Source organism: Podarcis liolepis, assembly GCF_965112155.1.
Source record: "Podarcis liolepis genome assembly, chromosome: 13".
Classification (NCBI taxonomy): domain Eukaryota; kingdom Metazoa; phylum Chordata; class Lepidosauria; order Squamata; family Lacertidae; genus Podarcis; species Podarcis liolepis.
This window is the reverse complement of record NC_139573.1, coordinates 18,105,977-18,130,186: the sequence shown is the minus strand read 5'-3', so window position 1 is coordinate 18,130,186 and position 24,210 is coordinate 18,105,977. Positions and strand designations below refer to the sequence as shown.

Sequence of the window (24,210 nt, the reverse complement as noted above, 5' to 3'; positions counted from 1 at the left end):
CTGCAGGACTCTTTGAGATCAGGTATGTAAGAACACAGTTCCGTTAAAGGATTCTCTCTTGTGGACTTCTTGGCCTCCACAATCTCCCAGTTTTGGTCAGATTTTGGTAATAGTTGGGAGGGCTGGCTCTTTTCAGGGTAGGAAGCAGTGGGCTTTGTTTTAATGGTACTCTATATATATATATATATATATATATATATATATATATATATATGCTTTCGTAGATTTTCACGGGTACAGGAATGCAGGTTTTGGTGTCTTCGGGTGTCTTCCCATGTAAGAGTTGGGGTGTCTAGGCGACGTTTCGACGAGGTCTCACTCGTCATCTTCAGGCTGGTGCTTTCGGCTTCTTGTTACTGGAACAGAGCAGGATCTCAGTGTTTGAGTTCCTATAAATACTGTTGAGGGGGTGTGGTGTATGGCCTCTGACGTTCTGGGCAGAGAGGAAGTTCCCAGGTTAGTGTGACTTTTCTTCTTTTGTTCCTTAATTACTTGAGGGATATCTTGAGTGATTTCTTGAGTGATATTCTGAGTACCACTTAGGAGGGTCATTAAGTGTGGATTAGTTGCTAAAGCTTTCGTGTCTTGACCTCTTGAGCTTGTGAAGAGTTTTTCTGAGAAGATGGTTGTACTGCACAACCAGAGCACAACTAAGTGCAGTACAACCATCTTCTCAGAAAAACTCTTCACAAGCTCAAGAGGTCAAGACACGAAAGCTTTAGCAACTAATCCACACTTAATGTAAAAGCCACAGTACATAAACACGGAGAGACTGAAAGGACAGGTACTTGGAAAGAGACGAAGGAGTTAATTTTCACATAGTGAGGCACTGGTAGACGTCCAGTGAAATCCACACTCTCACATGCACCTAATGCAGGCACAGGGAGATGCTTAAAATGCAGGCATGCAGGTATCCACCTGTTAATATCACACATTCGTATGCGCAGCCACCAAACAAATACCAAAAGGGCGGCAGCCTCAAGTGCAGAGAGTACATTTACACACATTAATAAGGGAACAGTCGGCAACATACACAAATAGTTTTGAAGACGTGTACTAGCTGCCAACATACTCCCAAACACTCGCTCTCTAGCATTCACTGAAGGAAGTGTAGAGAGAGTGCATTCAGGCACAAGGCAGAAATTTCCCTTGGCTAGTTCTCCTTATCTCTTATGGGGATCCTTCCTCTGGACACATAATAAAAAAACAAGCATGACCCAGTATTTATGGGAGCCTCCAGTAGGGGGGTAATGGCCAATCCTCTTACTCATTTCCAGTCAAAACTCCTTATTCCCACTTCTGCTCTATGCAACAGAACCAGAAGGCTACAGCAAACACAAAACTTTAATTAGCTCTCTCCAAACGTCAGGCAACACTCAGGATAAAGACATGATTTGTGGCATGTTGAACACACCATCTTCTGCCTCTTGACAACAAATGTCTTCCAAGGCAAAATACATGTGAGCTTTCAGACTGCTTCCACCACACTTAAAAACATGCTTTCGGCCTCATGTTGCTTTGCAGCCTTCCACTCTTACAAAGTGGGCAATGTTATCAAAGGTTTTTGCCCTTGCAGGGTTATTGAGCAATCACACCCACCTCCAAACAATGCCAGAGAAAACATAAAAATCCCATTTGGATCATTTGGGCATCGAGTCAGGCGGTGAGGTAGTGAGGCATTCAGGTAACTATGCCATTGCTGGCTCATGAATAACCTCAATTCATTGGCTGTTCCTGGGTCATCAATAAGACTAAAAGTCCATGGACCTTGCTTCAGTACTGGAACTCCAGAGAATGTTGCGGCTTCAAGAAGGAGGCCTTTGTAGTGAACACTCCTTGGATTTTCCAGCAGAAGAAGTGTGCAAAGCAGGGCCAGAATCCAGCCTTGCCAGAGTGCTCACTTGACATCCACAGCTGCTCGAGGGCCCCTTAGATTTTGCTCACAGTGTGGGCCTGCCTCCAGGTAAGGTACCATTAACTATGAGAGAAAAGTCCAGCAGGGGAGACAAGTGGAGGCCTCAGCAGCACAGTAACCCTCATTCCTAGCTGCCAAACTTAACTGCTCAGAAAAGGCACCTCAAATTTGACCTTGCAGCAAGGCTTCTGACATGATGCACATCAGGCCACAGCTTATAGCAGTCTTCTGCCGCTCCCACTGATGCCGAGAGAGGTTCTCCAGGGAGGCTCATCAATCTATGCAATATTGTCGTACACCCGGACAACATCCAGGTTGTCCCGCAGAGCCTCCAGCAGCCGCGACGCCTGATCCATCTCCTCGTCCGATAACTGGGTGCTGATGGTCGGGATGAACTCGAGGCCAGCAGAGACAGAACACAGGCCCAGCGAGTCGAGCTTTTCACGGACCTGGCGCAATGTTGGCACAGCACAAACGAACTAGGCAGAAGGGGGCAAAAGAAGAAAGGCATTCAGTCGCAAACGCTTCTCAGACTCGAACACGGTAGTGCAGCTGCATGAGAAACCTGCCTCTCACCTTCAGAAGCATCTTCTCGTTCTCATCTTCCTCCTCTTGGACATCTTCAGCTCCAGCCTCGATAGCCAGCTCCAGGGCTTGGTCCAAGGTGACGGCGCTGCCGGACCGGTTCTCGCTGCTCACCGTGACAACGCCCTTCTTCTCAAAGTTATGTTGGGCCCCGTCGACAAGTTGGCCCCTGCAGGGAACACAAAGTGGGGAGCAGCAATCCGCCCGCCCCCCAGCACAGACATTAAGTGATAGTGACGTTCTAAACTAGAAGCAGTGTGGGAATACGGTTTGCTCAGAGGCTGCATATAGAACTCATGCCTGACGTGCAGGCCTCAGTCCTGTATCATACACACATTATTTAACCATGTTCTTCCCAGAGAAATCAGGTTCCTATGGTCCCACCTCCAACTTACTAGAGTACATTCCTCTCCTCCCAGAGAGAAACTAAAAAACCCCAACCAAAACACCCCTTATTGCAGGCTTCCCCAACCCAGAGGCTTCCAAGTACTTTGGAGTACAACTCCCATAAGCCCCAGCCAAAGCAGTCATGCTGGCTGGCAGTACATGGTAACTGGTGTTCAAAATGTCTCAAGGGCATCAGGTTGGGCAAGGCTGGCATTTTGACACACTCTGAATGCCAGCTCCTATAAGCCCCAGCCAGCAGAGCCAAAGGTCACAGATGGGAGTTGTGGTCCAACAACAGTAGGAGACCCATGGTTTCCCCAGCCACTCTGGGCGGCTTCCAACAGAATATTAAAAGCACAATAAAACATCAAACATTAAAAATTTCCCTAAACAGGGCTGCCTTCAGATGTCTTCTGTAGTTGTTTATTTTCTTGACATCTGGTGGGAGGGTGTTCCACAGGGTGGGTGCCACTACCAAGAAGGCCTCTGCCTGGTTCCCTGCAGCTTCACATCTTGAAGTGAGGGAACTGCCGGAAGGCCCTCGAAGCTGGACCTCAGTGTCCGGGCTGAACGATGGGGGTGGAGACTCTCCTTCAGGTATTCTGGGTCGAGGCTGTTCAGGGCTTTAAAGGTGAGCACCAACACTATGAATTGTGCTCGGAAATGTACTGGGAGCCAATGTAGTTCAACGGCCACTCCCAGTCACCAGTCTAGCTGCCGCATTCTGAATTAGTTGCAGTTTCCGGGTCACCTTCAAAGGTAGCCCCATATAGAGCGCATTGCAGTAGTCCAAGCGGGAGATAACCAGAGCATGCAACACTTTGGCAAGACAGTGAGATTTATATAATAAGAATGGAAGTAAGGTAACAAATTGCTGCATGTAACTATATGATTGAGAACGCAGGGAAGGGAGATGTGAGGAAGTCCAAAGACTATGAAAGTATGATCTGTGAACAACTTTTATCCTATCTGTATCTTTTCTTTACTCTATAATTTTACTTTATATCTTTGTATGTTATATGGTGATGGTAATTTGTATGTTTGGTGTTTTAAAAATTGTAATAAATATCTTTTTTTTAAAAAAAAAAAAGACAGTCTGCAGGCAGGTAGAGTCTCAGCCTGCGTACCAGATGGAGCTGGTAGACAGCTGCCCTGGACACAGAATCTTCCTCACATGTTCCCCATCATGTAGAGATGAGGTGGGGAGAGCAAGGATGTGTTGTCTCCACCGCCTCTGTCCTGCCCCTTATATCCCAGCCCCACAGCCCTCTAAGCATTGGAGTTGAATGTTTGCAGCAACACTGAAATGCATGAGGAATCTGCCTGAGTCAAAGAGCCGTTGGAGGTCCAGCACCAACAAGTAAGAGGTTGGGACGGTGGGGAACACGGAGGAGAAGGACCAGCCAACATCTGCTGCCCACCATCGCCGTATGATGCGGAATGCTTGAACTTCTCCAGTCCAAAGGGAATCCAGAAAAGCCGCACTGTGACCATCGGGAAGCAAATAATCCAGAACCCTCTCCTCCAACCCAGTAAGACCCTCTCAACCACTGCAAGCCAGATGTGGTCCCCACCCCCAGCCGACCACTTCACCCCCACACTAACCCGTGTTTGTTCAGAATATGCCGGATTTCATTGAAGGACCTTTTCGTATTGTCCGTCAACATCTCAATTAGTAGGGTGCAGCCGCCAGGGCCTCGCACCCCATACAGAAGGTAGGACGATCTGATTTTTTCCTACCGAAAGAGAAAAGTTGAAAAGAACAGTAAGTTGTATCTTGAGGAACAGACACACCCACACCTAGATGATGGGAGTTGTAGTTCAGTGCCATGTGGAGAATCAAAAGATTTTCCACTACTACTACCACTACTACTACCAATTTAAGTTTTGGGCAAGGGTGGCTTGAAGACACAAAGGACAGTGAGTGACACAGACCAATCAACCCCTTTCCAATCACTACCATTTCCTTGTTACCCCACCAGACACACACACACACACACACACACACACCTTTCTCCTCTCACACAAAAGATGTGGCAGCATCCGCATCTGCGCCCTGGCTCCAAACAGCTCAGAAACGTACCCCACGGGTGAGTGCTGCTTCGATGGAGGCCTTGGGCATGCTCTTGCTGCGGCACTGCTCAATAATATTGGCAAGATTCGTGTTCAGTTCCGGGTTGGGTCCACCTTCTGGCAAAGACAATGAAGGAAGACAGAAGATTACCCTTAAACGAATGGTTTATCATAAAGCGTTGTCTCGCTTCGCAGAATGATGGGAACGCAAGAGGGTCTTTGCCCTAAAGTGTTTACAATTGAAAATTCAGCGTAAGGAAGAAACACCAGGGACAGAATAATTGCCACGCACAGGAAGAACAAGGATATAGTTTGAGTGCCTCGCTTGTAGTTCTATAAATCATTTAATGTGCCAACATGAATAGAAGTTATTAATATTGCAGCTGTTGCATAAGGGATTATTATTTTGACTGGAATGTAATTGAAATCCTTAAGATTTTGGAATGCAGAAATGAAGAAAATCATCAAACCATCAAATCTAGTGGCCACTTAAATTATATAATTCGGTATTTGAATGATTGGTATTAGTAATGGTATTATAATTTGGTATTGTTATAATGAGGCTATTATTGGACTGTAACTGAAAATTAATAAAAAGAATTATCAAAAAAAGAATAAGAAAACGTAGCATAATGGAGGGGAATGTAGTCTAGTGCATTCTGTATAAATCTTGGGAGCTGGGGAACAGGAACTGCGGGGACGGCCACTGACCAGATTTGCTGCTCCAAGTATGTGGGCAAAGCTGGGGTTCGCCCATGCTTGCCAGAGACCAGTGGCATACTTGCCACGCAGCAAGTGGAAACATGGGAGCCTAGCTGTGGGCTAGGAATCTCCGCTTCCATTACAGAATAGCAACAGAAATCCTGCCACTGTACCTCTTATAGCCAATCGGATCAACATGCTAAGCTTCTGGAAGACACGGGCCCGAGCTTCATCCTTCGGACCCTTAATGTTTTTGACCTTGGACCATTTGTTGTGTCCGGCGAAGGCAGCACAGGAGGCGTGGACAGCGCGATGCGGGTGGTCCAGTAACATCAGAAGGCGTGGCCGGAAGAGGACACTCATCCTCACAAGACTGCAGCCTACAGACATGGCTTGGATGGGACGGAAGAGGTTCCTTCTTGACGTTCAATCTTGGAAACAAATGGGAGGGGGGAATGACTGTTGTGATATGGAAATGCAGAGCGCTGGAATTGCAGTTTTGAAAATGGCTCATTTTGAGGCTGGTAAATAAGAATCCTATCCAAAAAACCCCCACAATCCATCAATATAATCTACTGGAACATTGCTGAATTGCTACCGTAAATTCTGGAACCCACTCGAAAACCATGAAATAAATGGGAACTGGTCCCTAAGGATCTAGAGCGGGGCCAGGATAGAGAGGGGTGTGAGAGTGTGTGCCAAGTTGTTAAGCCTGTTGTATAAAGGAACCATTTATTTTCATTGCTCCACACCCTTTTGCCTCTGGACCTGAGAAGACTGCCGGCAAGGAAATGTGGCCCTCAATCTGGAAAAGGTTCTCCACCTGTGATTTAATGAGACAAGAAGCTACTCAAAGGAGAATAAAAACACAAAGATCAGCCTTATGGATGGGGGCAAGAACCTCCGTAATATGGAAAAGGAGAAGCGGCTTTACACGACAAGGAGACGAATGCAGAGAGTTCACCGGCTCCCAAGAGAACTCAGCAAGCACACCTTGTGTCCAAAATGTGGGAAAGCCATCAAAAGAGTGCTGGTTTATAACTTTCGCCTATTGAGTGTTCTTAGCTTTCCTTTCCCCACTATTCACACTTTATTTTCCTCCAGATTGCTCAGCACAGGGTACTGGAGTAAACATTCACAGAATTCCGCAGCGAAAAGTGGCCAGTGCAGAAGGTTAAACGTGTTAAGGTTACGAGCCCCTTGAAAAAGGGCAGACACAAAAATCACACACGTCCATCTTTTATCGGGAATAATCGACGATCTCTGGTTCTACACTCGCAGGCACAAAATGCAGATTGCAATTAATTCAATTCATAAGCATTTGCACCGAAAGACAGAAGGAGGAGGGGGATCTACGCTTGATTGTGACTAGTAGTCTAGTGTGTCATAAGAACTAATCTGCGATTTACTGCTGGTGAACCCAGGAGTTCTGGCTTCCATCATGTACTACAGTACTGTATATTTAACCCAGGAAAGCCCCCCACGCGAGGGTCCCAACTTACAGAGGAATAGCTGCAGCAGCGTCATGGAACTCCCCGGCATTCTTCCTGCAATAGCTCCGCCCACAGAGAGGCGGTACCTGAAATTAACTCTTTCCTCCCAAGCCCCATGGTGGGTAAACGATTCCTGTACTAACTAGATGACCCTCATGGTGCCTTCACACTCTACGATTCTCTAGGATTCTATCCTCCCTCAGGCGTGCCTTTATCAGATATTTATTTTTAAATTAGTCATGCAAAGTCTAAAGGTGTGGATAATAATCTCATGTCTAGTTTGGCCTCAAGGCACTTGGGAGTCTGGAAAAAACTGAAATTTGTGTGTGTGTGTGTGTGTGTGTGTGTGTGTATTACTGGCAAGTATCATTTCTTAAATGGGCTGGTGGAATGTGAAAGTTGTTTGGGACAACCAGTACACATTGTTATGGGTTTGGGTGACAAGAAGCCCAAGAGGGAGAAATTATATTCAGTTGACATTTAAAGACGAACCAAGCTAATTTGCACTTTCAAAAATAATACATGAACCAAAACACAGCCATTCTTCAAAATTTGGACTTCTCTGCAGTGCATTTATCCAGCCAAGCGTCTGTACGGAAATGCAAAAACTAGGGTAAACTGTGAGTAAAAATGCATTTAACTGTGAAAATGACATACTGTACAAAAATGCATTCCAGGAGTATACACTATACAGAAGTGTGGTGTCCAGATCAAGCGAAGTAGTAATACAACTCTATTCTGACTTGGTCAGACTGCATCTGGAATACTGTGTCCAATTCTGGGCACCACAATTTAAGAAGGATATTGACAAGCTGGAACGTGTGCAGAGGAGGGCAACCAAGATGGTCAAGGGTCTGGAAACTAAGCCTTATGAGGAGCGCTTGAAAGAGTTGGGTATGTTTAGCCTGGAAAAGAGGCGACTGAGAGCATACATGATAGTCATCTTCAGATATCCTAAGGGCTGTCACATGGAGGAGGGAACATGCTTGTTTTCTCCTCCTCTGGACCAATGGCTTTCAGTTGCAAGAAAGGAGATTCCAACTAAACCAGGCTTCCTCAACCTCGACCCTCCAGATGTTTTTTGAGACTACAATTCCCAGCATCCCTGACCACTGGTCCTGCTAGCTAGGGATCATGGGAGTTGTAGGACAAAAACTTCTGGAGGGCCAAGGTTGAGGAAGCCTGGACTAAACATTCAGAAAAGCTTTCTGACAGTAAGAGCTGTTTGACAGTGGAACAGACTCCCACGAGAGATGGTGGACTCTCCTTCCTTGGAGGTTTTTAAGCAGAGGTTGGATGGCCACATGTCATGGATGCTTTAGCTGAGATCCCTGCATTGCAGGGGGTTGGACTAGATGACCCTCAGGGTCCCTTCCAACTCCACGATTCCATTTGGGAATATTGCTTTACCAAAACGTGCAGGTGAGGCAAAATTGCGCATAGGAATGCTTGCGTTATTAGGAAGATTTCACCCGAAGAATGCTGATGAATTTTCATAAAGACTTTAAACAAACAAACCTGCATGTGAAAATGTGGAGAGCTGAACTTCAGGACGGAAAGCGAGAAACTGAGAGTACCCAAAACGGACACGATTCGCCCATCCTTAGCCAAGTCAACTTCAGCACAGAAGCTTATTAGCCGTATGCGGAAATACTCGAAGGGTTAAAAAATCAAATACAAAAGCCCTGAGCCTAGAGAGGCTCCGAGACACCCGAAGAAGGGGGTGCCAAATGCTACGGCACTTTCCCGTTCCGCCCGAAGTGGGGAAGGAACTGAAAGTGGCTTTGGGTCCCCCTCGCGCGCCGCCCCCGCCCCCCGCCCCTGTCAGAGCAGCAGCAGCAGCAGCAGCAGCAGCAAAGCCAGAGAGGCTGCGCAGTGCGAGCCTCCAGATGTGGGTGGAGAGAAGCTGCCAGGAGGGACGCAAAAGGTAGGAAGAGAATCATTTCCTCCCTCCGAGGGCCACGTGGTCCCCCTTCTGCTCCAGAGTTTTCTGCTCCCTGGATCGGGGGGTGGAGGGGGCGGGGAGCGGACGGTGGGGGTTGGGGGGTTGGGGTCACACCTGGACTAGGGCTGCCTGCTTGCCCTTGCAAATGCAAATGCACGCATACACTCTCTTCCTTGCTGTCTTGAAAGATGACCCGGCACGCGTTTGTACACTCCCTTTTCGTAGATCCAGCTTGGAGTGTATACCTATAGATATATATGCTCATAGGCGCGCGCGCACACGCACACACACATAGATATACATATATATAGACAGTATGCACGCACACACGCACACAGCAGAATGAGGTGGGATCGTTTCCTGGCACGGTCCGTCGAGATTTCGCTGCACTACGAAGGACTGTCGATGGAGCGTGCCCTCTTTTTAAACTTGCACGTTGAGTCAAGGGCACCTGCTCCCTGCAGATCAAGAAATCGAAGCATCTTCGTTTGTTTGTTTTTAGCCTAGCTCACTCTGTCTCGGTTGTACTAGGTTTTTTCTACTGTAGGAAGTTTCTGACATAATGAGTCCCCACTCCGGTACCAAAGATTGAAGTGGTCCAGTCCTCCTGCATATGTGGGTCAGGCCCTGACTGCCTTAGAGAAATAGGTGAGGCAGCAGTGCCTTGACCCACGGGGGTGGGAGGTGGACCTATCACCAGGTTAGCCACTGTGGGAACAGGACGCAGAACTAGATGGGACGTTGGCCTGATCCAGCAAGGCCCTTCTTGTGTTCTTATCCAATTCCAGCTCCTCTCATAACAGCGTCCCAACATTGTGTACATTATGTCGGATCTGACTTTTCTTTCTTTTCTGTAGAAGTGTTTATCCATTTTCACTTCTTTTTTCATTTTCTTGTTCCCTACCACTATAGAATTTTGCATGTTTATCGGTTTATAGATAATCAAAATCAATCAGTCAACAAACAGCCCTTCCACCTGGCTGCATTGAAAGCAAAAGATAAAATAGTTAGGCCCACTTCATCAGTCTTGAGTCTGTGACTAAGTGCAACTTGGTAGTAGCTATTATTTATTTTATTTATTGTATTTATATCCTGCCTTTTTCTCCAAGGATCTGTACATGGTGGCATACATGGTTCTTCCCTTCCTCAGTCTCCCCTGTGAGGCGGGTTAGGCTGAGAGGCACTGACTGGCTCAAGGTCACCCCACCCAGTGAGCTTCATGACTGAGTGAGAGGATTTGAACTCTGGCCTCCGAAGTCCTAGTCAGACACTCCAGCCACTACACCACACTGGACTAAGCACATAAAAGCATAAAGCATTCTTCTATATGGCTTCCATCTCATTTAAATGCTCTTATCAAGTGACAGTACATGGACAGTGATTGTGTCTGCACCAGAGGCCAAGATGGCTGACCACCATATATATTAACTAGCAAGTGTTGTTGGAAGGGCAAACAGGGTTATCAACTTGTATTTTACTTTCTCTGAGGGATCTTGTGTTCTTATCAGTCATCACTGTATCTCTATGCCAGGGATTGTGGTCCCCTCCCCTTCGTTGTGCACCTGGGGACTGGAATATTAGGCAGGGTGAGAATAAAAATGGAACAATCTTCAGATGAGCAGTCCTGGGCTAAGAGTGTTCTATTTTTCATGACAGGACAATGCCTTCACTGCCTTACCACAGATTATTCTAACCACAGGTCAAGTCAAGAGATTGAGAGGCCTTTCTCCTCAGCGTGAGAAACTGAAACTGAGAGAAAGCGGTGACTGCATCAGTCCCTTGAGAAGCAAAGAGGCCAGACTTCAACGCCCACTCCCAAAATGGCGGCTCCCCAAGGAGAAATGGCAGACCTGGGACTCCCATTGCCGGTTCGAGTCAAAATGGAGGCTCAGAGCCAAGCAGCGAGCGCTTCACCAGAAGGAAATGGTAAATTCCCCAGCGTAAGCCCTTGTGGCGCTGCCGAGGAGCTAGCGAGAGCATCTGTGCCCAAGGTGAAGAAGGAGCTGGCAGAGGAGCCGCCTCAGAGCTGGGATTGCCAATGGCAGCGGGTGTTGGAGGTGGTGCCCACTCCAGTGGCAGCCTCAGTGCGGGACAACCCACAGTTGCCTCCTCTGTCCCAGGGGGGCAACACCGAGGCCTACCTGGCCACCTTTGAGCGAGTGGCCGATGCTTCTCAGTGGCCTAGAGAGGAGTGGGTAACTCGGCTTGTGCCCGTCCTCAGTGGCCAAGCCCAGCAGGCCTATTTTGGTTTGGATGCGAAAGACAAAGGCGACTATGGGAAGGTGAAGGTGGCCATTTTGAGGCTGGACAGCTACATGGCCACAGAGGCCCATCGCCAAGGCTTTCGGCACTTCTGTTACCAGGACGCCGAGGGGCCACGAGGAACGTGCCAGCAGCTCCAGGAGCTTTGCCACCGTTGGCTGAGGCCCGAGAGCCAGACCAAGGAGCAGATCTTGGACCTGCTGATCTTGGAGCAGTTCCTTGTCATCCTGCCACAGGAAATGCAAGACTGGATCAGGGAACGTGGGCCTGAGACCTGCGACCGGGCCGTGGCTCTGGCTGAGGAGTTTTTGCAGGAGCAGCAGGAGACTGAGAGATGGGCCCAACAGGTATGGGACATAATTGGCCCTGGTCTTTTCTGGAGGTGCTGAGAGGGTTTCATGGGTTTGCAAACAGGAAATTGAATTCTGTCTAGCAGAAAGGGTGGGGACATATCGCTAGGGGTATAATCAGCAAGAACAGTGTGAAAAATTGACGCGAGGGTGCAAGTCATCTTGAGAACTGTCCTGGCAGATTCCATCTTTCCCTGAATACAGTGGAACTTCAGTTGTCCATAATCCGTTCTGGAAGACTGTTTGACTTCCGAAACGTTCGACAACTGAGGCGCAATGGGCTGTCAGCAAAATCCATTGGAAAAAATGGAAAAACGCCCCTTGAAAGCCATTTGACTTCTGAGGCGCATTCGAAAACAAAAGCATTCACTTTCGGGTTGTCGGCGTTCGAAAGCTGAAACATTAGACTTCCAAAGCATTCCATAACTGAGGTTCCACTGTATATGTACTGGGGGGAAAGTACCTACAAACTATCGAGTAACAGCAGATATTGAAAATTTTGTATGTGTTGGATGCACAGGAGACAAATTAAAAATCCGTTGTAGCCCCATGTGGCCAACACAAAGTGGGCTGTGGTTTCGTCTGAAAGTGGGAAGGTTATTCCTCACCACAGAATTGGGGGGGGGGGGGAGCTTGTCAACAAACTCTCTTCATATACTAGCTGTGGTGATTGCATCACACGCTGCCAGCCTCTTGAGGCACAGAGATGGCAGTTCTTTTCTGGTTTCATTCCCTACAAGGCTGTGTTTCTGCTCTGATTGAGAAAGCTCTGTGTAATCTGTATGCACCCTGGCTGCTGGCACTTATCTATTCACATCCTTCAGATGGTATTATATTATATTATTGTTATTGTTATTATATATCCTTCCTTTCTCCCAGAACCGTACATTGCGGTCAACATTTGTATGGGGAATCTCGTCACTTGGCCACGGGGAGTCTTGACCACACTTTCATTTTTCTTCTGGCAAAACATTTCATTTCAAACCCACGCAATTGAAACTTATCTTTGTGCACCCATAATGGCTAGAAACCTGACTTGTTGAATACAGAAACTGAGCTTCTATGGGTGCCACACGGCATCAGTTTCTGCACAATCTAACCCCCCCCCCCATTTTATTTATTTATTAACATTCTTATATTTCATCGGTAAACATTGTCATATTACATTACAGGACTTACTATAATATAATTTCCAACATGTATACAAAAATTATATACAGATTTTATATAACTAAAAAGAAAATGAAACAAACAAAAAAAGAAAGAACAAAGAAAAAAACATTTCCCCCCAAAAATCATATACATACCAACACACTAGACTTCCTGTCTTTCCCGTTGTATATTCCTTTTTTTACAAATGAATGTACTCTTATTATTATATATTTCTTTACATATTATCTAATACATTCCTATGTCAATATGTGCTCTTAGTCTTATTTCTCAACTCAGTCTCACTCCAACGTCAATCAAATGCCAGCATAGATAGTGAACCTTTACTGTATTTTTGAACATATGTTTTATACCTATCCCACTTTTCCATAAATTTCTGTTTTGAATTGCCTCTTAGGGTATTTGTTAACTGTGGCATTTCAGCAAATTCTTGTAGCTTGTAATGCCAGTCCGTTATTAATCATAGAATCATAGAATCATAGAGCTGGAAGAGACCACAAGGGCCATCGAGTCCAACCCCCTGCCAAGCAGGAAACACCATCAGAGCACTCCTGACATATGGTTGTCAAGCCTCTGCTTAAAGACCTCCAAAGAAGAAGACTCCACCACACTCCTTGGCAGCAAATTCCACTGTCGAACAGCTCTTACTGTCAGGAAGTTCTTCCTAATGTTTAGGTGGAATCTTCTTTCTTGTAGTTTGGATCCATTGCTCCGTGTCCGCTTCTCTGGAGCAGCAGAAAACAACCTTTCTCCCTCCTCTATGTGACATCCTTTTATATATTTGAACATGGCTATCATATCACCCCTTAACCTTCTCTTCTCCAGGCTAAACATGCCCAGCTCCCTTAGCCGTTCCTCATAAGGCATCATTTCCAGGCCTTTGACCATTTTGGTTGCCCTCCTCTGGACACGTTCCAGTTTGTCAGTGTCCTTCTTGAATTGTGGTGCCCAGAACTGGACACAGTACTCCAGGTGAGGTCTGACCAGAGCAGAATACAGTGGCACTATTACTTCCCTTGATCTAGATGCTATGCTCCTATTGATGCAGCCCAGAATTGCATTGGCTTTTTTAGCTGCCACGTCACACTGTTGGCTCATGTCAAGTTTGTGGTCAACCAAGACTCCTAGATCCTTTTCACATGTACTGCTCTCAAGCCAGGTGTCACCCATCTTGTATTTGTGCCTCTCATTTTTTTTGCCCAAGTGCAATACTTTACATTTCTCCCTGTTAAAATTCATCTTGTTTGCTTTTGCCCAGTTCTCTAATCTGTCAAGGTCGTTTTGAAGTGTGATCCTGTCCTCTGGGGTGTTAGCCACCCCTCCCAGTTTGGTGTCATCTGCAAATTTGATCAGGATGCCCTTGAGTCCATCATCCAAGTCGTTGATAAAGATGTTGAATAAGACCGGACCCAAGACAGAACCCTGTGGCACCCCACTAGTCACTCTTCTATTGTTGGGGCTTCTTGTTCTGCGCAACCTAAATTCAACCGTTTCCTGTTCTGTTCCTTTCAGATAACGGTGCCGATTGAGATGGTTATTGTAAACTCCCCCATTGTAGACCTGTCGGACTCAACACAGAGACATCTTCGCAGGGAAACCAAACCAGCTGACGAGGATAACAGCTTGCAAGGTAATTGCAACAGGGTAGTGCCTCGGAAGGATGGCTTTTCCATTTTTGTAGGGTTAGGTTTCTGCGATACAGTGCCCTTTAACAAACCGCAGTTCCCAGGAGCTCTGCTTGCCCTCCTTTCTTGTTACCGGAGATGCCCAGGACTGAGCCCAAGATCACTGGCATGCAGAGCATGGCATGTTGGTGCCTCCACCCCAAACGCCCATCTCTCTTTTCTCCCAACAGAAAGCTACTTTGCAAGCAGAACTGTGGCCAAGGAGTTACACCAGCCTGCAGTGGAGGAGCCGGGAAGGAGAGCTCCAGGAGGATTCGGGGAGGCTGTTTTCCCCAGAGGAGACCCTCGAAGGCCGCACGGGAGCGAGCGCAGCGTGGGGCTGCAGCAGAAGGGGGGCTGCCTCTCGGTCCGGGTCATCAAGGACAGGGGGCTCAGAGGAGTCCTCGCCGACCCGGAAACAAAGCGCCACCTGTGCAAGGAGTGCGGGAAGAGGTTCCGCAAGAGGTGGGACCTCATTCGGCACGAGAGGATCCACACGGGCGAGAAGCCCTACCAGTGCCCGGAATGCGGGAACAGCTTCAACAGGAACACGACCCTCACGAAGCACCTCCTCGTCCACTCGGGGGAGAAGCCCCACCAGTGCGCTTACTGCGGGAAGAGATTCACGCGGAGGTCGCACGTCGTGAACCACCAGAGGCGCCATTCGTGGTAGGAGCTGCCTTCTGTTCCTCTCCTCTGCCGACTCTGGCTTGCCCATTAGCCGCATCTTGTGAGGGTGGGGGGTGTGCCAGTAGAAAGGAAGCATTTGTTGTTGTTGTTGTTTTTATACCACCCTTTATCTGTAGATCACAGGGCAGTTCACAACATAAAAGTACAATATAAAAAACACAAAATACAACAGCCCAATAATCCCCCCCCCACAATACCAAAGGCATTGATGTCAATCAGCCAAAGACCTGGTGGAAGAGGAATGTTTTTGCCTGGCACCTAAAGGTGTACAGTGGTACCTCGGGTTACAGATGCTTCACGTTACAGACTCCGCTAACCCAGAAATAGTACCTCAAGTTAAGAACTTTGCTTCAGGATGAGAACAGAAATCGTGCAGCGGTGGTTCGGCGGCAGTGGGAGGCCCCATTAGCTAAAGTGGTGCTTCAGGTTAAGAACAGTTTCAGGTTAAGAACGGACCTCCAGAACGAATTAAGTTCTTAACCCGAGGTACCACTGTATAATGAGGGCACCAGCTGAACCTCCCTGGTGAGAGCATCGCACAAATGTGGGGCCACTGCAGAAAAGACCGGTTCTCATGTTGCCACCCTCCAGACTTTTATGGAGGAGACACATGAAAAAGGGCCTCAGAAGATGATTTCAGGGTCCTGGTAGGATCATATGGAGAGAGGCAATCCTTGAGGCATTGTGGTCCTGAGCCGCATGAAGAGGGTGGACTGAGAAACCTGTTTTGACTGTTGGTTGTTAGGCGACCCCTGTTCCCCTCACAGAGCTGCAATTCCCAGAGTGGCATAACAGTTGCTTCCTCTTCCCAGGGAGTGTTGGGAATTGTAGTCCCGTGAGAGGAGCAGACCTCATCTAACAACTCTAAGAAAACCCTTTTAAAAACTACAGTTCCCAGGTTTCATTTGGGCAAGCCATGTTACTTTACCGGCATGATACTGCTATCAATTGATAGTGCAGATGGGGCCTATGTTCAGCTGTGTGGATGTGCTTGTTTACATGTGGGCCAACATTCAAGCAAGCCACCCCTCCCTTTGTATTCTGAAGTGGTGCAACCCAGGAGCAGTGGTTCCACACTTTCTGCGTTCAAACTCAGCCTGAATTAGAGATAGCTCGGTTGGTAGAGCATGAGGCTCTTTATCTTAGGGTTGTGGGTTCGGGTCCCACGTTGGGCAAAAGATTCCTGCATTGCAGGTTTGACCCTTGTGGTCCCTTCCAATTCTATGCTTCTATGTATTTATCCCACCTTTCCTCCAAGGAGCTCAATGGGAAGTACATAGCCCTCCCCATCTCCATTTTTTTCCTCACAACAACCTTGCGAGGTAGGTTAGGCCCTAAACGGCCTCGGTCCAGTATACCTGAAGGAGCATCTCCACCCCCATCATTCTGCCTGGACACTGAGGTCCAGCGCCGAGGGCCATCTAGTGGTTCCCTCGCTGCAAGAAGCCAAGTTACAGGGAACCAGGCAGAGGGCCTTCTCGGTAGTGGCACCCGCCCTGTGGAACGCCCTCCCCCCCCCAGATGTCAAAGAGAAGAACAACTACCAGACTTTTAGAAGACATCTGAAGGCAGCCCTGTTTAGGGAAGCTTTTAATGTTTAACAGACCACTGTATTTTAATACTTTGTTGGAAGCCACCCAGGGTGGCTGGGGAGACCCAGCCAGATGGGCGGGGTATAAATAAATTGTTGTTGTTGTTATATGGGCTGAGTAAGTGACTGGCCCAAGGTCACCCAGGGAGCTTCATGGCTGAGTGGGGATTTGAACCCTGGTCCCTCAGGTCCTAGTCTGACACCAACCGCCACACTGCATTGGCTGTCATTATGAACCAAATTGACAAGAAAACAAGGGCTGAATTCCTGGTTTCTTACAATAACTCACCTTCTCCTTTTGTTGCAGCCAAGGAAGGTCTTGACGAAGTTCCCGCTGTCTCCTGTTGGTGCGACAGATTTGAGCAGAGAGCAAAGGAATTTACTCCTGTATCCCGAGGCAAAGAGGCTGCAGCCGGGTGTTTGCGCTGGGAGGCTCAGAAGGCAGGCTATGCTGTTGGCAGAGGGGTGGCTTCTAGAGCTTTTGTTGCTTGTGTGCATCTCGAATCTGATGATCAAAGGATGTCTGAGGGCAAGCAGCTTCCAGGGGGTGGGGAGGGGAGGGGTGGGGGAGAAGGGTCTGTACTATCTGTTCTGTCATTTGGCGAAGTCGTGAAACTGGGGGAGCATCTTAAGAGAAAGGGAAACTATCCATTGTCATTCGGATCCAGAAAGGCAGGCCTGGGTCAGGTTTCATCTATTTATTTAACGTTATCATGGGATCACTTGCTGGAGCTGGAGGTAGAATATGTATCAGGACATGGTCAGGATTCTGAGCGCAAGCCAGCAGGTGCCACTGGGAGGACTGCAAAATCTGAGCGTCTCACTCAACGTTTTTGTATGCAAGCAAGCTTTGCCAAGTCAGAAGTACACTTTCAGCACTTTGCTGTACCCATGCCTGAAACTGACCGTTTGCATCGTGGCAACAACCCAAAGCTGGAAGGCACAGAAGGGAAGAGTGCTTTTGCAGGTTTCCCACGTGCATCTGAGTGGGCACTGTGAGAACAGGATGATAGATTGGCCGTTGGCCTGATTTAGTAGGCGCTTGTTTTGTTCTTAAGCATTTAAAAGGCAAAATATGCTCCAGGAGCAGAGGAGCATGCTGGACTCACAAAAATGATGCCTGCAATGGAGCCCGGGGGGAAATAGGGTACAGCCTAACTCGTGTATAAACTGGCCAAATGTGCTCTTCTGCCTTTATTAGTGGCTCTACGTGCATAAAATCAACCAGTTTCTCAGCATGGGGATAACACTACCAGTTGTGAATATCTACACATCATGCTGCTGTTAAAGGCTTATAAGTGCAGCGGCTGGTTGAAAATTTGGCAGCCCAGGTTGGAAAGGGAGGGCTGGATGGGGAAATAGGAAACGTCCCAGCCTCCCATTCTGGGCAATGGCTCTTGTTGCTGAACGCTTTACAGGGCCCTGCTGTGATTCCTTGGCACAGCTTACTACTTTTTGCAGGATAGTGATTGTGCCCCTACAGGTTGAGTAATGCACGGTGTAACTGACTTGGCTGTCGGTGGTATATTTTAACTTTTAACTCTCTAGAAATGGAAAATCAACAGCGCTTCTATTTATTTAATAATTTATTCCCCAGTTTCCCAAAATGTGGTACAAAAACCACTTACAAAAAAAATTCAAACATTAAAAAACCAAGACGTCGGTTCTAATAAAACCTGGCAAGAGTTGCTGTTGTTCCCTAAGCAGGATGCCTCTTGCTATTCAAGGCTCTCATAGTCATGTTCTATCAATGGTTGCGATTCCTAAAAGAGCAGAGCAGAAGCACACAGATTATTATTTTTTAATATGTTGTTTACGGCAGGGGAGAAACTGAGCTTTCCTAAGTGCAATCTTGGATCTTTTGTTTAAAAAAGCACAAAATAGATGCAGGCTTAAGCATTTGCAGATCTGTTCACATGGTCATTATGGGTAATTAAGGGTTTTTAAGTTTGTTGGGGGGCTCATTTGTATATGCTCTTGGTTCCCCATATGGGCTTTATTTTAGTCTCTTTAAGATCGAGAACTCTGATTATGCTGGGAGAAGATCACATTTTAATGGAAGACCTACTTGTTCTGAAAACACAAAGCCCATGACTTAGCGCAGACATGCAAAGACATAGATGTCCAGACCAAAGCCACAGCTCTCCTCCCTGGTCATGCCAACTGCTGGGGCTAAGCCCTGGTTTGGCTTAGCATTAACATGTGAACTGGGCCTCTATAAAGCAGCTTTCAAGAATTAGTAAACGTACCCTCGACATACTTTAACAGTGAGAAGTCTCTGGCTGAACTTTCATTTCATTCACTTAGTGGCTTTAGGCGTGCCACTATTCACTGAGTCCTCTCCTTTGCAGTATAGGGATAATACTAGCCTAAGGGGAGGAATTGTAAGTGCTTTAAAGAGAGGAAAAAAACTCATGCAAATATGAAGTACAACTATTGCCTTCAGAACCTACTGTATTTTATGAATGGTCAAGAAACATGCCATTTCCTTGTTCTGTATGAGCAGCCAGTGCAATAGGCATGATATAAAATTGTCCTAATTTTGACCACATTCCAGGGCAGTAGTTGTGAGCCTGTTGTTGGACTCCGTCGGCCATCAGCCCCAGCCAGCATGGCCAAAGGGCAGAGATGGTGGGAGCTGTATTCCAGCAACACGCGAAAGGCCACAGGTTCCGCTCCACTACAGTTCTTCGGCTGCTTTTCCTTGCTCTTCTGGCCCCAATTTGCTCTGCTCTGCCCTTTCAATGTTTTGAATGCCAGTGGCAGAATTCCCACCATTGTCCCAGAGCACTGGAACATCCACTCTCCGTGGTTCCCAGCCAGAAAATCCTGGAGGATGGGAGCTTTCCATTCATCTTGCAAGTCTTGATTTCTCCCACCCCTGCTTTTCTTATTTCATAGGCATCCTGCTGAATCCTTCAGTACTTTTATTTAATCATTTCACTTAGGAGAATTAATTATTTCACTTGTCAGTTGCATGATTCTGGGGCTGGAAGCTTAAAAGAGCCCAGATCCAGCCGGGGAAGTAGCAACCACAGGAGCTGATTCAGGGCAGAGGAAGAGGGCATGCTGGGATTTTCAGAAGGGTCACACAAAGTGTCGGAATTCCTGGGCACTCTTCCGCTGCCCTAAAGGACGAAAGGTCAGCCATGGACAGCTTTTGCAAAAGCACAGGACTCCTCCTTCACAGCTGCAGCTCATTAGTCCAATGCTCCTGCAGCATAAAAGGAAGGAAATGGATTAACGTGCAAGGAACAACATAGCAGAGTGGAACAGGTGGGGCTTATGCCAGAGGTGATGTGACCAAATAAAGGAGGGAGAATTTAAGTAGCATAGGCAGGAGATTAACTTGATTGGAAGGAAAGGGAGCTGGTTGGAGGAGAAAGGCTTATACGGGACAGGGATGGGCTTGTACATCTATCTTAGGGTTTCCATATAGCCGGAATTTCCCGGACATAACCGGAATACTGCAGTCGGAAGCAGTGTCTGGGGGGAAATCGCTAAAATGCCTGGTAAAATCTGGACATAGGGCGACCCACGTCAGCAGTGTCGTTCTTGGAGATTTTCCTTAAAAATAGCAGACACTTTAAAATGTCCAGATGTTTAACTGTTTGAAATATGGCAACCCTAATCTCTCTGCTTGAACACAATATAGTTTCCAGCACAAACTAGTCAAATCTAGAAATAGCACCTAGAGGCCTTTACCTGGGAGGAGGTGGGATCAGCTTCTAGGTTGCCGTAACAGCCTTTATGGTGACGAACCAGGTCCCCCCAGAGCACAAGATTCTTGCAGCTGGGGGAAAGGGGGAGAAAGCAGGATTTTCTCAGTGTGGTAGCTGGAGCAGGATAGGGCAGCCTCAGTGCCAGCATTTCAAATTCTGTCAGCTGGCTCCAACCTCTTAATTCTGCCGGTGCGCAAGAGGAGTTGCTTACCCCGGGCACTGCCCTTCGATTGGCAGGAAGTGAAGTGGCTCTTTCGCTAGGAAAGCCCGAGACAAACAAGTCATATGAGCAGCCATGGTGCAGCCAGGGTGGAAGCAGTGCAAGGGGATGTCATTGTCACCATCCTGCAGGGGAAAAAAGAAATCCAAAACACAGTCTTCAACTCCTTCTAGCTTAATCCCTACTCCAATAACAGACACAGGAGGAAACAGCACCAATTCCTCTCTAATAAAGGCGTACAGCAATGGCTGTTTCCCCCCCTACTGTCAGAGGCAGGGTCCTCTGGGTATCACCTGCAGGGAATCACCAGGGAGGAGAGTAGTGCTGCTGCACTCAGGCCCTGCTTTTCGGCTTCCCAGAGGCATCTGGTTGGCCACTGTGAGAACAGGACTGGACCTTCGGCTTAATCTAGTAGGGCTTTTGCATTCTCCGACAGACTTCCAAGTTCCTATTGCCCCAAATTCAAATCTCCCCCAGATTATTTCAAAAATCTGGCAACGGACACTCATTCCATAGATCTCACCTCTCAAACCATCCAGGAATGCCGGCTTCCAGCCCTCATTCCCTGCCCCACTCACTCCAATCCATTCTCCTGCTAAAGGAGAGGTGGGGAACCTTTTCGGCCCTGATCTTTCTCTGTCCCCCTACGCCTGTGACCCAACTTTGAGAGGTGTCAGGAGCTGGAGTCGGGCGTGCCAGCAATAGAACACCTGGTGTCAATGAAGTTAACTCTTTATTCAAAAAAACCCAAAACAAGGCAGGCCTAGTGATTGATCACAGCAACTCTTCCCAGTAGGTCTTGCCTCAAGCAGGCAATTGTGAGGACTGAAGGTCCCTGCCTCCCCACCGCTCTCTAAGGCTTCTACCGCAGATCCTTCCCCAGGAACCTGAGGCTCCTTGGTCTTGTCTCTCTTTGCTCCACCCTCTTCATTCCTCTCCCTGTTCTGGGAGACCAGAAGAAAGGGGGAGACTCTCTGGCTTCTTCAGCAGCCTCCCTCCACTCCGCTCTGCTTCTGCGTCTGGACTGCTCTCTGCCACAGCCTCTTCCTGCTCACCAAGCCTTGTTCCCTCTTCAGCTTCTGACACCTCCCAGTCTGCTCCCTCTTCTCCCTCTGACCACTCACAGTCATCGCACCACCACTCCCCGGGCTCTGAGCCTTCCCCAGCTAATGCCACTCCTCTGCATCCAGACAGTCCATGAAGACAGGTGGGTAGGATACCAAATACCCTGGACCCAGCATTACCTGGAATTTTTTCAGACAGATGCTGCAGCGTTTTGGAGTAGCCACATTCACCTCTGGAGCCTTCACCCCCTTGGTCTTGACAGCTCGGACCTGCCCAAAAGCCACCGGCATGTGTAGCGGAGGTTCCAGGCCTGCAGGGAAGTCCCTGCAATATTCCTGCTTGAGCCAGCGGATGGTGAGGGGCAGACGGCACCAAGGAGCAGTTTGGAGCATGTGGGCTAAGACACGCAGGTGGAAGTCAAACTGGCGCTCCCGCGAAGTGCGGCGGGTCACGTGAGTGAGGCGGCGGGAGGAGTGCGGATGCTGCCAAGCCCACTCAAACTGCGTGGGGGAGAGAGGAAATCAAAGGAGATTGCTTAGGTGTGTGTGGGACTAGCAGTTGTGGGGAAAGGAACCCCACTGCTAAAAAGGAAAAGGAAGATGAGCGTAAATTGAGAAGGGCCTTACCCGCAGAGCAGCCACATCAGAAGGGAAACCGTGGATGATCAGCACCATGTCCCTGCAAGGAGAAAGGAAGGAAAATTCGATTTCCCAGCATGCACAGCTTAGAAAGTCTAGTTCGCAGTATGCACTGAAGTCTCCTCAGAATGGTCGGCCTAGAAATTGGGCATACTTAGATGGAAGACATAGACAGAAAAGGGAAATTTGAAAGTCATAGCTCAGTAGTAGAATATGTGCTTTACAGGCAGAAAATCCCAAGTTCAATTTCTGATATGTCGAGTTAAGGCTGGCCAGGGAAAGCCCCCCTCCATTCACTAAGTATAAACCCTGGAGAGCTGCAGCCAGTCAGTGGTCGACAACTACTGAGCTGAATAGGCCAAAGGTCTGACTTGGAATAACCATAGCTGTCAACTTTCCCCTGTTTTTAAGGGACATTCCCTTATTCCGAATAGGATTCATCGCAAGAAAAGGGAAAAGTTGACAGCTATGGGAATAACACGGCTGCTATGCATTACCAAGGACCACGGCCGCTCGTCTTCCAAGCCCCACCACGTCGCTTCCCGCCGTTGTGCTGATTGATGCGTCGCTCGGGATTGACAGTGAAGCCGACGTAGACTCGGCCATGATAACGAGGGTTGGTGCAGTACAGAAGGTAGACCCCAAAGAAGTTGCACACTTCCACCACCATGGCGACCGCCGAGGGCTCAGGCACGTCCAAGGAGACCTACAAGGAAGGAGAAAGCAAGCGCTAGGCAAAGAGTCCCGCTCTCTTTTTGCGGTACCTGTTGTTCCTCTCTCACCTCAGCCCTTCCTTCGCTCCGACGCCTTCCCGTTTGGCACGCCGCTCAGCATAGGGCTGCCGCCTCTTCTCCTGGCAGGGCTCCTTTTCAAGAGATGCGTGCAGGGCAGAAATCCAGCATCACTGCCTCTCCATGGAGGGGAGACTTGGACACATTGGGCTGCTGCTTGTCAACACATTTCTTGGAGGAAGAGCGGCCCAGCGAGGGTTCTTTATTGCCATAGAAGGGAGAGCTGCACCTATTGAACCTCTGCCTGCCATGCAGCACTACCGGAATATAGCTCTTGCTTTCGCATTTCCCATCATGCCCTGCGCCTTTCAAACAGAGGCCCCTCCCTTTCCCATCATGCTCCGCCTGAGCCCATCCGCAGTTTCCCATCATGCCCCGCACCCCACTTTTCTGTCCCCATCTCGGTCCGCTTGCTACCCGTCAACCTTCCACCTTAGGTCCGGCTAACCGTTTCTTTTGAGTTCGGCCTCGTTTGCATTCTATTGGCTGCGGCGAAGACATGCCCCGCCCACGTGGGCAACCTCCCGCGAGAGGTGCGGGTGACGTCACGGGTGTGCAGGGAGCATAGACTTATTAAGAAAATCTTTAAGAGATCTAATCGGAACTAGTGTCAAAGAGTAGCCGAAAACATTTTTTTAAAGTCTATAATTCTACCTAAAGGCGCTTTTTCTTCATTTTCATCTTTAAGCTGTTTAACAGGGTTGTACTAAGATATATCTTTGTTTACATTTGAGAATATGGCTTGCAACAATTACAAAAAAAAAATAAACACTCAGATAAACGTTTCTGAATATTTTAACGAAGCGGTGTCAAACATGGAGGCGGTTTTATATGTCTCTAGTTCACTCCTCTGCACATCTACACAGAAGTAAGCCCCAATTAGTTCAATGCGTCTTAGTCACAGGCATTAGGATTGCAGCCTAAGCCTGCGATAGGCTCAAGGTGAT

At 48.0% G+C, this 24,210-nt stretch overlaps 3 protein-coding genes across 6 annotated transcripts; 1 reads left to right on the top strand and 2 right to left on the bottom strand.

Moving 5' to 3' along the window:
- Positions 1-1,326: 1,326 nt before the first annotated feature.
- TACO1 (translational activator of cytochrome c oxidase I) lies at positions 1,327-8,821 on the bottom strand. Of its 3 annotated transcripts, none has more exons than XM_083469240.1 (6): positions 8,674-8,821; positions 5,836-6,093; positions 4,971-5,077; positions 4,493-4,623; positions 2,492-2,669; positions 1,327-2,394 (listed from the first exon to the last, which is right to left on the bottom strand). In XM_083469240.1, exons 2-6 carry the CDS (start codon positions 6,050-6,052, stop codon positions 2,194-2,196), a joined length of 834 nt encoding a protein of 277 aa, XP_083325366.1. In that variant the 5' UTR covers positions 6,053-6,093; positions 8,674-8,821; the 3' UTR covers positions 1,327-2,193. The 3 variants fall into 3 exon arrangements, with proteins under 3 accessions (XP_083325366.1, XP_083325367.1, XP_083325368.1); XM_083469241.1 differs by lacking the exon at positions 8,674-8,821 and adding an exon at positions 7,165-7,271; XM_083469242.1 differs by lacking the exon at positions 8,674-8,821 and adding an exon at positions 6,656-7,117.
- A 129-nt stretch (positions 8,822-8,950) lies between these two features.
- LOC310690383 (zinc finger and SCAN domain-containing protein 12-like) lies at positions 8,951-19,085 on the top strand. Of its 2 annotated transcripts, none has more exons than XM_083469199.1 (5): positions 8,951-9,082; positions 10,800-11,709; positions 14,395-14,512; positions 14,738-15,215; positions 17,135-19,085. In XM_083469199.1, the coding sequence occupies exons 2-5, from the start codon at positions 10,921-10,923 to the stop codon at positions 17,148-17,150; spliced, it is 1,401 nt and encodes a 466-aa protein (XP_083325325.1). In that variant the 5' UTR covers positions 8,951-9,082; positions 10,800-10,920; the 3' UTR covers positions 17,151-19,085. The 2 variants fall into 2 exon arrangements, with proteins under 2 accessions (XP_083325325.1, XP_083325324.1); XM_083469198.1 differs by having other exon boundaries at positions 8,990-9,082; positions 10,757-11,709.
- SLX1A (SLX1 homolog A, structure-specific endonuclease subunit) lies at positions 18,396-23,788 on the bottom strand. Its single transcript, XM_083469243.1, has 7 exons — positions 23,255-23,788; positions 22,970-23,178; positions 22,461-22,512; positions 22,014-22,334; positions 20,761-20,894; positions 20,533-20,620; positions 18,396-20,041 (listed from the first exon to the last, which is right to left on the bottom strand). Exons 2-7 carry the CDS (start codon positions 23,140-23,142, stop codon positions 20,012-20,014), a joined length of 798 nt encoding a protein of 265 aa, XP_083325369.1. The 5' UTR covers positions 23,143-23,178; positions 23,255-23,788; the 3' UTR covers positions 18,396-20,011.
- Positions 23,789-24,210: the final 422 nt, after the last annotated feature.